The 16163-nt window shown below is 34.4% G+C and overlaps 1 protein-coding gene across 3 annotated transcripts in view; it reads right to left on the bottom strand.

Moving 5' to 3' along the window:
- Positions 1 to 1763: 1763 nt before the first annotated feature.
- septin7a (septin 7a) overlaps positions 1764 to 16163 on the bottom strand; it is a 94417-nt gene continuing 80017 nt past the window's right edge. Inside the window, 6 exon segments of one of the 3 annotated variants that reach the window (NM_201161.1) lie at positions 1764 to 1902; positions 5144 to 5218; positions 6596 to 6731; positions 9578 to 9598; positions 13503 to 13628; positions 14195 to 14246. In NM_201161.1, the coding sequence (NP_957455.1) occupies positions 1765 to 1902; positions 5144 to 5218; positions 6596 to 6731; positions 9578 to 9598; positions 13503 to 13628; positions 14195 to 14246 (548 nt within the window). In that variant the 3' untranslated portion in view covers position 1764. 3 annotated transcript variants of the gene reach the window in all.

Below are 16163 nucleotides of genomic sequence, written 5' to 3' on the forward strand. Positions count from 1 at the left end.
TGTGAATGTGTGTGTGGTTGTTTCCCAGAGATGGGTTGCGGCTGGAAGGGCATCCGCTGCATAAAAACTTGCTGGATAAGTTAGCGGTTCATTCCGCTGTGACAACCCCGGATTAATAAAGGGACTAAGTCGACAAGAAAATGATTGAATATTTTCTACGTCTACAATTTTCACATACATTCAACTGTCAAGGCAGAAAAGATGACATAATTATGCAGTATTTGCTGCCACCTTCCTGTTAAACCTGGAAAAAACATTTTAAGGCAGCTTTAATATCTTCATTCTGTAAGCTAAAGAGCAACACATGTAGCATGTTGGCAATTACCACAAACGCGCTTACCACAAAATGTAGAAATGTCACGGGCTCTATACAGACCTCAACAGCAATCACTCACCTTATAACAGCAATAGCAAACACCAACTTGCCTTGTGTCCTTGTTTGCATATTCACAGACACCAACATCAAAGCAAAGGTGAGGACGGTTAAACAACAAAAAAGTTACAGTACAAAATAGCTAGCAGCTTGCTAAAAATGCTAGCAACGTATTCAAAGATGTTAAAACTTTAACATGTTAGTGTCGTGCTAAAACAAACAAGAAATGTGCTAAAACATGCTACACCAGAACGAATGACAACGTGGCACAACATGCTTGTATCATTAGAACATGCAAGTAATGTTTAGCATTACAACAACTATCTGAAATTTAACTTTCTGAACTTTCATTATTTTTTTAAGTTAATATCAAAGTTGGTTTTGAAATATATATTTTGTTTTGCTAGCTTTTTTCCAAACACAAACTAGTCAATCAAAACAACTTAAAATTACATTATGGATTTAGTAAAAAAAGCAAATAATGTCAGCATGAGCTAGAACATGTTAACATGACTGATGTGTTGAATAAATTGTTAGAACACCAGTTACAAGCCAACAGAGTTGGAAAACATTCTAGAAGCATATTAAACATCCCCTGGGGTTTATACCCTTCTGAAAAAAACTGCTTAAACCAACCTAAGCTTGTTGGCTGGTTTTAGCTGGTTGACCAGCCTGGTTTTAGAGGGGTTTTGGCCACTTCCAGGCTGGTTTCCAACCATTTACAGCCTGTTCTTAGCTGGTCAGGCTGGAAAATGATCAGCTAAAACCAGCTTGACCAGCCTGGTTTAAGCTGGACATTGCTGGTTTTGCCTGATCAGCTAAGACCAGGCTGGAAATGGCTGGAAACCAGCCTGGAAGAGGCCAAAACCCCTGATTACCATCGTTTTTACCATCGATTACTCGTTTATTTTCCTTAAGGGTGACATTAAACATTTTAAAATGTTCTTTTCACTTCAAACTTGGCATCACGGTGGTGCAGTGGGTAGCTCTGTTGCCTTACAGCAAGAAGACTGCTTGTTTGAGCCTTGGCTGGGTCAGTTGGCATTTCTGTGTGGAGTTTGCATGTACTCCTCGTGTTCAGGTGGGTTTCCTCTGGGTGATCCGGTTTCCCTCACAAGTCCAAAGACATACGCTACAGGTGATTTGGGTATGTTGGATAAGTTGGCAGTTCATTCAACTGTAGCAACCCCTGATTGATAAAGGGACTAAGCCGAAAAAAAATGAATGTATGAAATTAAAACTTTTAAATTTAAAATCTTAAACTACAAAACAGTTTAGAAGTTGGTCCATTAAAACACTTATAATACTTGATCAAAGTTTGTCTGCTAGCTATTAGCAATAACAAAACACTGCATATAAAAACTACAGAAACACAAAACAAATCGTACAATTCAAAATGGCATCATCACAGTTTTATTATGTGACTTTGTACAATAAAAATGAAAAAGCAAAACAAAATAAAGAGAAACAAAACTATAAAAAGAGGTTGCAGAAGTACATGGCCGAAAGCTAAGTGTGGTATTGGAGAAGGCCAGCTCAGATGGGACACACAGCCTATAGAGAAAAAACTAAAACAAAACAACTGGCCAAAAAAAAGTCAGTTCACTGCTCCTTTATCAGTTTACGTGACAAAAACTGGAATCATTTTAAGCACTAGAATATAGACATCAACAAATGACTTAATAAAGCCTCATAATGCATGAATTACCCTCCATTTTTGTAAAACTTGCATAATGTTGTACAGCACATCCTTGTAGGAGGAACAAATCATGAGTCGTTTATAAAGTCTCTGTAGATGAATATAAACTACAACTTTCAGCAAGCAGTGAACTGGAACATCATATGAAAAAACATGACAAAATAACAATAATAAAAAATAAAAAAAAACATTTAATGAATGGCTAAGGTCCATGGCTAAATAATTTAAATTACACAAATATTGGAAGAGCTTAACATTTCAGGAAGGGGGAAAAAAGCCACAAAATGCATTGTTTAAAGGACAGAAATGCCTGAGGTAAGATTCAGCCTTTAGGTTTTTACTAACGTGGCCAATCAATATTTCAGTTGTAAAGGAGGAAGTGACCTAAAAACACTAAACAAACATTCGGCAGAAAGGAATTTTACAAACTGATCCTAAAGAGGCTGTCGTTTCAAACAATATTGCATACTGTATCTCTGAGAAGTTTGTATGTATTTATTCGTTACAGATCAAGCGCTTTCAGCTTGTGTGAGGTCTGGCAAAAAATGAACCGATATTTTTAAATGTGGAAACGGAGCATGATGGAGGGACAGCAATGAGTGTTTCCAGGTCAGTGGGGCAACACAGAGGCTCTCCATCTCCCCGCACAAAACTAAAGCAAAAAACAAAACAAAAAAAACACAATCATTGGGCTTTTATATAAATGAATGAGTTTGGTCGACAGACTGACTGATGCTCCAGGCTGGTATAGTTGGCAACTTGAATGTCGGTGATGGTCCAAGTGGTTTAAAAGATCTTTTTCTTTTTGTTCTTTTCCAAGGTCCTTCAGAATTGAAAATGAGAGAGAGAAAAATGAGAGTCAAATTTTATAAGAGTTTAAAAACGTGTTCTATTTTGTTACAGGCATTATATTAAAGGTCTCATGAAATGTTGGAAATAAGCATTTTTATTTAATGTTTGATGTAATCTTAACTTAAAAACGAAGAGAGTGTGGGGAAAAACAGCCAATAGTGTTTTGTTTTATCACAGCTCTGCCAGTGAGAGTGGTTGAGCTCAAGTGCATCAAATGAAAAGCAAATGAGAAGCGTCTTTAAGGGGACGGGGCAAGTCAGATACTAGAGATTGATACTAGAGGGTGTTAGGTTTGTCAATAATGATAATCAGTATTTTGCTGATTATCATTAATCAGCACTGTACCAGGGGTTGGTTCTTCGTGCCTCGCCTAATTGATCTAAGACGATTGGCAGATCTTGGATCTTTTAATCTCTGGCTAATTTATATATACATATGTACACGCACGCACGCACGCACACACATATATATATACACATACATACATACATACATCCATACATACATACATAAATACATACATACATACAAGGATACAGGGCTTGACATTAACTTTATTGCTTACCATCCACTGTGGCTACTAGTAGATTTCCAACATTACTAGCCACTCATCATTTTCACTAGCCACACTTTTCTTGTTGGGAAAATATATTTTGCTTAAATTTGACTTTGACATGCTAAATAACTTGATTTAGATGTTGTGTTATGTCCACATGCATTCTCATTTATTTAACGTCTTGTGCGTGTTGTGTATTAGCTTGCTCAGTGTGCATGAGCAAATGGACTGTGTCACAATCCAATCAGTTTTTATTTCATGACTTTTCTGGGCTCAAAATTAAGGATTTACCAAATTTATCTCCGACCACACCAATAAGTATTTCTTAGCCACAATTATTTAATGTGTAAAATCAAGGAAAATAAAGCTTTATAGGTGCACTTTTTAATTCAACAAAACTTTTCTTTAAAAAAACATTACATTAAAAAAATCATTATTGTCATGTATCTAAAAGATGCACAGTAATCTATCCTGGCTAAAAGTCCCAGATCATCAGTTAACTAAACATAAACGGGGAGTAATCTCCCATTAAAGCAATGTTATTGTATTAAAAATGATAATTAAACCATATTAACAAAAATAACTGTAAACAAAAGAAAGCAGGTGAAACATACCATGCACACGGTTAATGTTAGGCCTGTTAATAAACTCTTCTAAGAATAATTCAAATGAAAGCAGTGACCGCTGCTGCTTACAAAAGAATATGTATATTTTTTTAAAAATCTATTTCAAAGGGAACCAATTGCACCTGTTGCGCTTCTTCTAGGCACGGTTGGTTGCTTTGCGCAAGTAAACGGGAGCGCGCTTGTGATTTTTAACAGTCGTGTGCATCACATCAGCTGTTAGCGCGAGTGATCATGCTCTCATTCTGTATTCACCATTCTTCTGCTCGCCAAAAACACAGTTATTTTTGTCAGTCCTGGTGTTTCTCGATTCTAATATCACATTTGCACAAATATTGGGCCATGCTTATTGTTGAAAACTACAATTTAAAAATGATTTCCAACCAGCCAATGTGGCTAGTGTCTGTCTAACCCGCCAGAGCTGAAATCTACCTGCATTTGGCGGGTGTTGTAAAGCCCTGTATATAATTATATATTAAACCACCAGGTTAATATATATATTATATTAAACATATATTAAGCCACCAGGTGGTGTCATTTTTTAAATATGCGATTCATATTTTTCAAAATATATCCAAAATGGCTTACACCTTTTGAAACAAAGCAAATGACTGCCTTTCTGAATGAATCATTAAATCACAGGCTTAAAGGGACAGTTCACCCAATAATCAAGAAAAAATTCCAAACTAGTCATTAGCTGCTTTTTTCCAACATTCTTCAGAATATCCTGTTATGTGTTTAACAGAAAAAAAATTCATAAAAGTTTTAAACCACTAGAGCATGAGGGAATTTTTGGTTCTTGGGTGAAATATCCCTTTAAAAGATTCACTTAAAAACAATCATCCTAAAAACAAAACACTGCAGCATTGCTGTCAGACACAAATGTTCCTCTCTGGCTTTGTTGGGAACTCATTTCGTTGACAAAACCAAAATTTTGTTCCCAGATCTCTTTAGTAAATGTGTGTGTACCTGGAAGCGTCCAGTTTCTGCTGCTCCAGAATGCGTTGTTGGGCATCCCAGCTGGCCTTCTCCTCCTCGAACTGACGTCTCTTCTCCTCTAGCTCCTTATGCTGCGCCTCCAGGTTCTTCTTCATCTGTTCATGACGCCGTTGCAGCTGAACAGACAAAACACCAGCAGAGAAAATACAGATTCACTAACAGTCGTTCAAATGGAGTATAAACATCTCACTTTTTATATAGTGGCGGTAACTACTTTGTACCCAAATTCAAAAGTAAATCCAATGTACTTAATGTGTTCATAATGTATTGCAGATCAATTCTAGTTAGTAAATGGACAGGGTTTTAAACAGGTTTGGTGGTGTTGTTCAGCCACCGAAATCTTCCGGCGAAAGATTGATGTGACTATTGTCAGTTTCATAAGGAACATTTTACAGCATTGATAATGTAGATTTTTATTTAGTTCAACAACAAAACAGCAGTAAATAGCACTATCCGTCTAACCTGCTTTATTGAGCTGAAGTTGCTTTTATATTCACATTGTTTCATTTTTGAACAATGTCAGTCTCCCAGTATTGTTTACCATCCTTCTCTGAATATTCACTTTGAAATAGCATGTAAGTATGTCTTAGTAATAGGTGAAATTACAGCATGCCACCGGCCAATCACTAACTACATTTCTAACTGGCGAATGACATGAACTAGTGCAGTGGTTCTCAAACTGTGGTACGTGTACCACTAGTGGTACGTGGGCTTCCTTCTAGTGGTACGTGGAGGAATGAAATATGTCATGTACATGCTAAATACATTTCAAAATTTATCAAAAATGATGTATATAATATGCCATATATGACATATAGCCTATATTTCTGAGGTAATCTGCCACGTTTTTTTAACTGTGCAGAGTTGTAGCTGCTTTACTGGGCCTACTACACTACTGAATTTCAATACTGCTCATTTTGGTGGTACTTGGAGAGAGAATTTTTTTCTAAGGTGGTACTTGATGAAAAAAGTTTGAGTACCACTGAACTAGTGGGTTGTCTGCTGTCATGTCTCGGTGCGCGCGTTCGAGATTTCAGGAGGCGTGGCTTTGAAACACAGCCTTTTCCCTGCTGTCCACAGATAATATGCTAACCGGTTAGCATTTTGCTAGATCACCTACTGCATCTTTAATGTAAGGTGAAAGTAAAAAGGCTGAATGATGGTCTGTTTAACCGTTTTCTTGTTAGTGAAGCATTCAGATTTTTCCATTCAGATTTTCCACTTACAAAGTCCGCCATGTAAATAGTTAATGGTGCGACGCAGCTGGCTCTTAAAGAGAATGTGAGCTGAGACTCTGATTGGTTTAATGCACCTTATACTCAAAAGACACCCATAACTCATTAAGAGAACAAGCACAACCCTTTTAATTTTTCTGTCCTTAAAATAGCAAAAGTGGATTTTGCTTTAATGCCCTCAATGCTTTTGCGCCCAGCGCTTTAGACTTTGCACCTAGATCGTTAAAATAGAGCCCTTGGGTGTTTGTGAAATGTTACCTCTCCCTCAGAGTCTTTGAGTTTCTGGATCTTCTCCTTGACCTTCATCTCGAACACCTGCTCCATCTCCATTTCCATCTTCTTCATCTTTGCCACATGATCTCTCCTCTCCTCCTCCATCTGTGCCAGAGGGCTCCTTTTCACACGGAAATTAAAAGCAAAGCAGGGGCAGATGCACAAACAAATATTCATTAGCTCATTTACTAATAAAAAGCTTTTAGAAACAAATCCACCTGCAGGACAGGAGCAGTAGGGGAAAGAGGACCCTGATGAGGAAGGTTTTAGGACCCAGTGCAGTGTTTGAGGAATGAGAGTTAGTAAGCTGAACCGCAGCTGTGTTAGTGTGCAGCCGCAAGATCAACACCTCTCCAAAGAGCAAAGCCAAAGTCAATTATCAAACAATCAGAGCATGTTAACCAGGCAATTAACTCTTTCCCTGCCAATATTCTTTAAAAAGGTGCCAGCCACCACCATCAGTTTTGATGATTTTCACCCACATTTTTCTGCTCTGAATGTATGACCATATACAGTTGAAATCAGATGTTTACATCCACACAAAGGCACTTAACCATTTTTTAATTTTTGGTTGTTAAATCATACTAAACATTTTCTCTTTTAGATCAGTTAAGATCCCCAAAGTGATTTATATTGGCGACTGTAAATGCCAGAATATTGAGGGAATATTTTGATTGAGAAGTTTTGATTAGTTTTTAGACAGTCAAAAGTTTACATACATTTCCTTAGTATTTTGTAGCATTGCCTTTAAACTCGGGTCAAATGTTTTGGGTCTCCTTCCACAAGCTTCTCACAATAGTTTGCTGGAATTTTGGCTCGTTCCTCCTCACAGAACTGCTGTAAATGTGTCAGATTTGTAGGCTGCCTTGCTTGCTCATGCTTTTTCAGCTCTGCTCACAAATTTGATCTAGGATTGACATCAGGGCTTTGTGATGGCCACTCCAAAACTTTCACTTTGTTGTCCTTAAGCCACATTTTAACTTATTTGGCAGTATGCTTAGTGTCATTGTCTATTTGGAAGACCCATTTGCGGCAAAGTTTTAATTTACTGGCTAATGTCGTGAGTTGTTACTTCAATTTTCCACATAATGTTCTTTCCTTATGACGCCATCTATTTTTCTTCCTTGCTAAGTGGCCTTTCAGCCCATATCGGTACAGGACTAGTTTCACTGTGGACAATGAAACTCTCCTACCAGCTTCAGCTCGCATCTTCACAAGGTCTTTTGGTTGTGTTCTCGGGTTGATACACACATTTCGCACTATAAGATGTTCATCTCTGGGAGGCAGAATCTACAGATGAATGTGGAACCTTCAGGCATCTAGAAATTGTTACCAAAAAAGAACCAGACTTTTGGAGGTCCATAATTCTCTTTCTGATGTCTTGGTTAGATTCTTGATTGATTTTCCCATGTTGTCACACAAGGAAGTAGTGTTTGAGGTTTGCCTTTAATACTATCTACAGGTGCCCCTTAGACTAACTCAAACATTTTTCAGCCAATCAGAAACTTCCAAATCCTTGACACCATCATCTGGGCTTTTTCAGAGGCACAAAAATCTTATTGCATGTAAACTTTTGACTTTCAAGAAAGTAATTCTCAAAAAAATATCTAATTTGCTATAAAGCAAACAGAAACAATCTTGGTAATTCTAACCTACCTAAAAGAACAAAAATGTTTAGACACATTTAACATCTGACATAGTATATAAATGTACATAACCGTTTTTTAAGTGTATGTAAACTTCTGGTTTCAACTGTGTATTGAAACAAAGAACAAAGCTCTTACTTTTAAAGGAAAAAGCACATATATACTGAATATATATTCTGTCTTCATGTGTTTATATCTTATCATCACTTGAATGCTGCTATAATGATGTAAATAATTAGACAAGATAGAAATTGTTTTCTTTCCATTTTATATTTCCTTATATTATATTATATTTTATTATATTATATTATATTATGCTATCAGTTGATTATAAATGTTAATTTGGTACACTAAAATTAAAATGTATAATTCAGTATAAATGCAGGTTACTTATTGCAACTAAAAGTTTGGTTGCCATGTTTCTTCTACGTGTTTTTCTTTTTGCAAAAAGTATTCATAACTATGGATATCTAAAATAACACAAAAATTAGTATATCATCTATTCATCTATCCATCTATCTATCTATCTATCTATCTATCTATCTATCTATCTATCTATCTATCTATCTATCTATCTATCTATCTATCTATCTATCTATCTATCTATCTATCTATCTATCTATCTATCTATCTATCTATCTATCTATCTATCTATCTATCTATCTATCTATCTATCCATCCATCTATCTAGTCGAGATAATTAATCCAGAAAATCTGGACAGGATTATCAGAGGACTGAAAGACTGTACACAACGATGGAAAGAAAATTAAGCAAGAACAATTCATTTATGAAAAAATGGATGCACGTTATAATTATTTTCTAATCACTGGAATATTTAGTTTTTTTTAAGAGTATTCTCAAATGAAAAAACTAAAAAGCATAAAAAAACAATCTTAAAAAAAAGATCACAACAAACCTGGCAAATTAAAGGAAAAAATACTGTAATGACTATTTACTGAAAGCAACATGTGGTTTCATTTCAAAAAAGGACAAATTTGGTCTGTAAAGGCCTTTACTTCTGCTATAGACAGCATCAAAAATAGACCAAAACAGACTTCTTAAAAATAAATAAAAAATTAAAATTGTATCAATGCTACCAGTTTCTAAAACCAGGTACAACTGACATAAAAATGGCAAAATAAAGGACATCTAAAAGCTGTTACTACAGAACAGTGCTCCTAATAAAAAATCAGAACTGCAGTTACAACACTAAGAAACATTGAGCAGTTTGCCTGACTCCTAATGTAAACAGACAAGGAGAAAGGAATAAAAACAGAGAGCAGAGGACGAGACAAATGTGAACGTATGCACGACACTTACATGCCTTCAACTGTGTCAGGTCTAAAATAAAAAAACACACACACTTAGCATGCTCACAGTGCATCATGTGTTAGAAAAAACAACAACAATGTTAGCAGATGAATGTTCTTCCTCCTGTTCTTATGCTTTGGTTCTAGTGCCCCAACTATGCTTTTTTTGATATTATCATTTACCAAGTTTCAAAAATCAAACCTATTTAAGTTTTTAACAAACTTATTTGTTGCCAGCCTTTAATTGTCAAAAACTAGAAGTGTTTCCATTACCCTTCAAATTGCACAAACTGAAACCTCCAATTAAAACTATGCCAAACGAAAATGTGCAAATTTTAGAAAAATGGCCACACAGCACAAAAACTGTTTTCACACTAATGAAATGAAATGAAGGAAATTCAAAAATTAGGAATTTATACAATATACACTATAAAGAGTATATGTTAATAAACAGTTTCTGTATTTTAGATTCAGAAGTGCTTTCTGTTAATTTACGGTTGTGAATTGTATTATGGAACCTTGATATCTGCTCTGTTGACTTTTAATGTTGAAAATTCAACTTTAGATTAGGACTGTGCAATTAATCGAAAATCCGATTTCGATTTTGGATTCTAACGATTATGAAAAAACATTATTCAAGATAAACGATTATTCCATCATATACCGCCCCCTTTTCAGTTGCTCTTAAAAGCGCGAAAGACCACATGCCTTTGTGTGTGTGCGGTGCACACACACAGTCAGAAGCATGCGGTCAGCATTCGGTCTCTTACACACACTGAGACGAGCAGAGCACACACACATCTAAAGTCATCTTAACGTGTTGAGAATCGAAAGACACGTGAAAGAGAAATCATTAAAGTGGCAGCGCGATATTCCTGCTGCCGCCTGTTTTTATTAGTAATCAAACAGCAAAAGGAGAAAATCCCTTACTGCTCTTGACTGAAGGACTTTTGTAGCTTAAGTGTTTTTAATACAGTAAAGATGCTTAAAGCACAGTTTGTTTCATATTTTTATTCTATTGTATTTATTTCACTTTCCTTTGGAGAGTGGAAAAATAACTGTATATATGCAGTTGAAGTCAGAATTATTGACATAATAGTTTTAATCACTCATTTCTAATAACTGGTTTTAACTGGTAATAACTGGTTTTTATCTTTGCTATGATGACAGTACATAATATTTGACTAGATATTTTTCAAAATACAAGCATTCAGATTCAAAGTGCGATTCAAAGGCTTAATTAGAGTAATTAGGCAAGTCATTGTATAACAGTAGTTTCTTCTGCAGACAATCAAAAATATATTGCTTAAGGGGGCTAATAATATTGACCTTAAAATGGGTTTCAAAATATTTAAAAATATTAAGAAAAATATTAGAGGAAATACTGTTAACATTCCTTGCTCTGTTAAACATAATTTGGGAAATATTTATTTAAAAAAAAAATTCTCAGGAGCGCTAATCATTTTGACTTCAACTGATAATCGCTTTGAATAATTGTGATTACCATTATGACCAAAATAATCGTGATTATGATTTTTCCCAAAATCGAGCAGCCCTACTTTAGAGTTTAAAAAAGTGCCTTTTATTGACATTTTATTTATTTGAAAAAATATATAAGAAATAATATATAGAGAAATAAGTCTGTAAAATACTGTAATATACAGCACTTACAAACTATAAGTAATGTTAATAAAATTCACAATAATTTTATGTTAATGTTAATAAAAATCAACTTTTTTCAAAGTTAAATATTGTTGATAGAGAGATCAAGGTGCCATTATGCAATTCAAAAGCATAAACAGGGAAAAATATCAAATAAAAATGAATCACAAAATATGTAAAACTGCTGTGTACAGTTAGGTCCATATATGTTTGGAGATTCACACAATTTTCATCATTTTGGAAACTCCTGGAGTTCAGAAATTGTGGATTCTCAGACCGTTTTAAACAATAGCCTTATTTCCATCCATCTATTTGAATGTGAATTTTCAAATATCACATACAAAAATGCTTAATAAAAATGCAAAGATGGACATAAATTATGAAAGTGTGCATAAAAACCTCAATAAAATGGATAAACAATGATGAAAACATATGAAGGGTTTAGATGCCATCTAAAATGTTTTTCTAAAATTAGCATTTTTCCTCAGGCTCCTATGTCTTGATTCAGTAGTTTAACTTTTATGGCAAATAATCAATAATATCCAGCTGCAGGCCTGCAGAACCACACACGTTTTAGGCCCACACAATCTGGCACACACAATCTAGGCAAACCATATATTGCGATCGAGACGGGCGAATGGGGAGCGTTGTTTCCGATAGCCATTCAATATAATAGACTGAACAGTTTTCTATCAGTCATCATAGATGATCAGTCATTATTATATGTTTGCTGGCCTTGCTGAAAGATCTAAATTGGACAGGTTTAATTTATATAATGGATTCATTTAAGATGAAGGAAATAATAGCAAGTTAATATAGGCAATAATACATTTTACATGTAATAAAATCTTTTTACATGTAACAAATGTATAAAACTATATTACTATTTTACTCAAGCAATTTAATAGTGTGTATTTTAATATTTAATAGTGTGTATTGTATAATTTCCCACATTAAATACTGTAGTAGTTTATAGTAGGAAATATATTGTTTTTAAACCAAAATTTAGCAATAGAAACAATTAATAACAACTATTAATAATGAAATAATAATAATAATAATAATAATAATAATAATAAGTAAATATATATATATAAGTATATATAGAAAACAAACAGCTGTGACAGTTTAGTAAAAGATAGTAGTTTATAATCAGAAAATCAGTTAAGATAATTAGTTTATAACTATATTATATATTGTTTAAATGATTAACTATAGTAGGCTAATTCATTTTAATGTGACACATTATTGTTTGCTTTTTATATTTTACAACAAAGTGATTTTAACCAAGTATGATAATATTAAGATCCTGAATTAGTTTATTACACTTAATCCTACAATTAGATGGTCTATTATGTTTTCTTTATTCTTGTGACTAAAATGTGCCTGAAATGTGTGTGGTTCTGCGGTTCTGCAGCTAGATATACCTCCAAATAATAGGCTATTCTGACCGCCTTTACCATGAAATAACTGAAAATAAACATGAGGGGCTAAGTAAAATGCTTATAGTATAAGAGAATTCCAAAAGGCACTTACATCTAAACTCTTCAAATGTATTGAATAAATTCCAGCATGTGCATCAAAAAAGCCATAAGAAAAATGAATGCTATGGAACAGCATTAATGGATAAATTAATGGATACTAACTGCGTTTTGGCTTCATCTTCTTCATTAAATTATTTTATTATATATAAATATAAAAAAAACAAAAAAACACTGTACACAGCGGCTTCTCCGACTACAGCAAATTTCATATTTAAAAAATAAATTTGTCAGCAGTCATTGGACGGAAACAATGCTTTATTCTCAAATTTTCCAGTTTATACATAAGTTTAATGGTCATCTTTGCATGGAAACACAGCTAGCGACAAAAGAGCTGGTGCTGCATAAAGAGGGCACTTTAAGAAGTTAGACAGAGCTCTACATGTATTAGAATGTCCGGTTAGCAAATGTTTGTAGTATTAAGTTATTATGTATTATGAAGTTATTATTTATTATGAGGGTTAGTGGCAGATCTGTGCCGAGTTTGAACAGCTGTGGCTGTTAAAAAGCCTAATGTGCTGATGCGTTTAGTGCCACTGCGGTGAATCCAGCATTATTAGCATGTGTCAGTCTAGCTGTGGGGTCCCGGTTAAGACGTCTGTCACAATATAACCACAGACATTCATTTACAGTAAACTGACCTCAGAAGACAGCACTGGCCATGTTTGTGTACACTTGGTAAAGAACAGTTTAAAATAGGGTGTTAAGCTTGTTTTAGTGAAACACACTCACTTTGTTAGTTGACCTTTGTTCTTGTTGTTGTCGACACCATTGTAAGTGACAGCAGCCAGTTTCCTACTGCGATAGTTCTCATAATGGACATTGTTGGTCACATCCTTCAGGTCCTGCATGTGAGTTCTGTGGTTGAGGAGAAATATTTTAAAAATAGAGATGCGTCTGAAGAAACAATAAAGAAATTTATGCTAAACAAACATTATATTTCAAAGTTGTGTTTTGGAAATGCTGAAATACTGAATGATTACCACAAAACTATATTAATTATTATCAACTGTTTTTACATTTTTAAAAACAACAATTGTGTCATATCATATGCTTGAATTAAACTTTTGCATTACAGGAATAAATAACATTTTAAACTTATAAAACAGAATAGAGTTTTGAATTGTATAAATATTAGACAACATTTTGTGTTTGTGTGTGTGTGTGTGTGTGTGTGTGTGTGTGTGTGTGTGTGTGTGTGTGTGTGTGTGTGTGTGTTTGATTATTTGAATGCAGTCTAGGTGAGCATAGGAAGCTTATTTAATAAAAAAAAGAAAACTAAAATTGTATCGCTGTAGGTCCATCTAATATACTGTAAACCCTGATGTTTTTGAATGGTTAGCTGAGTGTCAATATGAAGAAATTATGAGAATTCCATCTTCATCATTAGGTACCAGCGCTGGTGTAGAAAAATCGTTTTGTACCTGATGAGCATGTTTCGAAGTATTGTGAAGTCACAGTGCTCCCCATTCTCCACTAAAGCAAAAGAAAACAGTGCATTAAAACTACAAAAACAACTACTGAAACAACTATTGAAAACATGTATAACATTTACTGAAAACAACCCCCCAGATGTATATAAATAAACTAAAACATTGAAGCAAAATATGAAAACAAAAAAAATTTGTTTATTATGCATTAAATGTAATTAAAATGAATGAATGTAATAAAGTTCATTGAAACAAAATAACTAATACACACAAAAACAAGCCAAACTGATCAAAAACAATTACAACAATAAATAAAAATGCAAAAAAAAAAAATTCTTACCGAAAAGGAACCAAAAAAAACACACCAACAAAACTAATCTAGTATAAACAAACAAACAAACAAAATGACCCAAACCAAAATTTGAAAAGAAAACACAATGAAATCCAAACAAAACAAACAAACAAAACTGCTCAATAAAAAAAAAATAAACAAAAAAATGGCCCAAAACCAAACTATGATCAAACAAACAAACAAACAAACAAACAAACAAACAAACAAAATGACCCAAAACCAAACTATGATCAAACAAACAAATAAACAAACAAAATGACCCAAACAAATATTAGAAAAGAAGCACAATGAAATCTAAACAAAACAAACAATCAAAACTACTCAATAAAAAAATCAACAAAAAGTGACCCAAAACCAAACTATAATCAAACAAACAAATAAAATCACTCACTAAAAACAAACAAGTATAAAGAAAACACAATAAAATCTACAAAAAAAACACAAAAAAACTTCTTAATGACAAATAATCAAAATGACTCAAAACCAAACTACAATCAAATAAGCATAAACATAAATAGACCGCCCACTGAAAACAAACCAAAAAAAGAAAACAAACAAAACTAAACAAAATAAACTGCTCTGTGAAAACAAAATTTTTAAACCACCCCAATGCTTTGATTGTTGAAGTTCTGACCTTACAATTACGCTCTCTGGAACAAACTCATTACTCAGCCACTGTAATGCCTAAAATGGACAACAGGTGGCAGTAGATCTGGCCCTGGCTTGAGTCTCCTACTGCGTGTGCGTCACTTATCGAATGAATGAAGCAGACCTCCCTCCTTCCAAACCGCATGCCATCTGTGTGCTTACATGCTGCTGAAAGCATCCCAGGCATTCAAAACTCACCCTCTTAAAACACAGATAACCACTGGATCCAAATACAGTAATCACAGCCGTGGCCTTCCTGATCATCTCTCATCATCCACAACCTCTCTCTGACTGGCTTTCTTAGTATTTCATATCATTCCCTGATTCGTCAAGCCCCACATGTGAATACTACATAAGTGGTGGACTACAAACATGGATGCTGACAAAATATGTGCAAGCCTACTGTGCATGATCGTTTATGTATCATGCATTTTAGGCAGTATGAATATTTTTCTTCGTCTTGACAGGGAGCATTTTTATTCTAAAATGCTGTTTTTTAAAGCCAAAACTCACAGGGCTAAATGAGTGGGGGATGAATGCCTAAATGAATGCCTGTGCCTTTGATGCTAGTTCTCCTCGTCCACCAGTCCCACATGCCTGTCAGAGTGTGCCCTCAATTTCTGCCTCGGCTCATTAACAGCACAGTGACAGACATGACGGAAGCAGATCTAACATAACACTTGTGAGAAATATTACAGTAAGAACTTTCCCAATGATTATTTGATGTATTTGTTGTGGAGTTAATTAAAGCCTTTCTGCAATGATGAATGACACACAATGTAAATACAAAATTCATGCGCACACACAGCGGACACACACAGCGTGCGCGTTAAGCTTTGCACTGTTTTTGCATGGCAAATGTAACAAGGTACAAGTTAATATCGGCTGCTGTTTAGATATTGGTTATGTTAATGTACAAAATAACCCTGATTTAAGATCCACCAACCAGGATTGAAGTGTCTT

The sequence above is a fragment of the Danio rerio genome, chromosome 19 (assembly GCF_049306965.1).
Source record: "Danio rerio strain Tuebingen ecotype United States chromosome 19, GRCz12tu, whole genome shotgun sequence".
Classification (NCBI taxonomy): domain Eukaryota; kingdom Metazoa; phylum Chordata; class Actinopteri; order Cypriniformes; family Danionidae; genus Danio; species Danio rerio.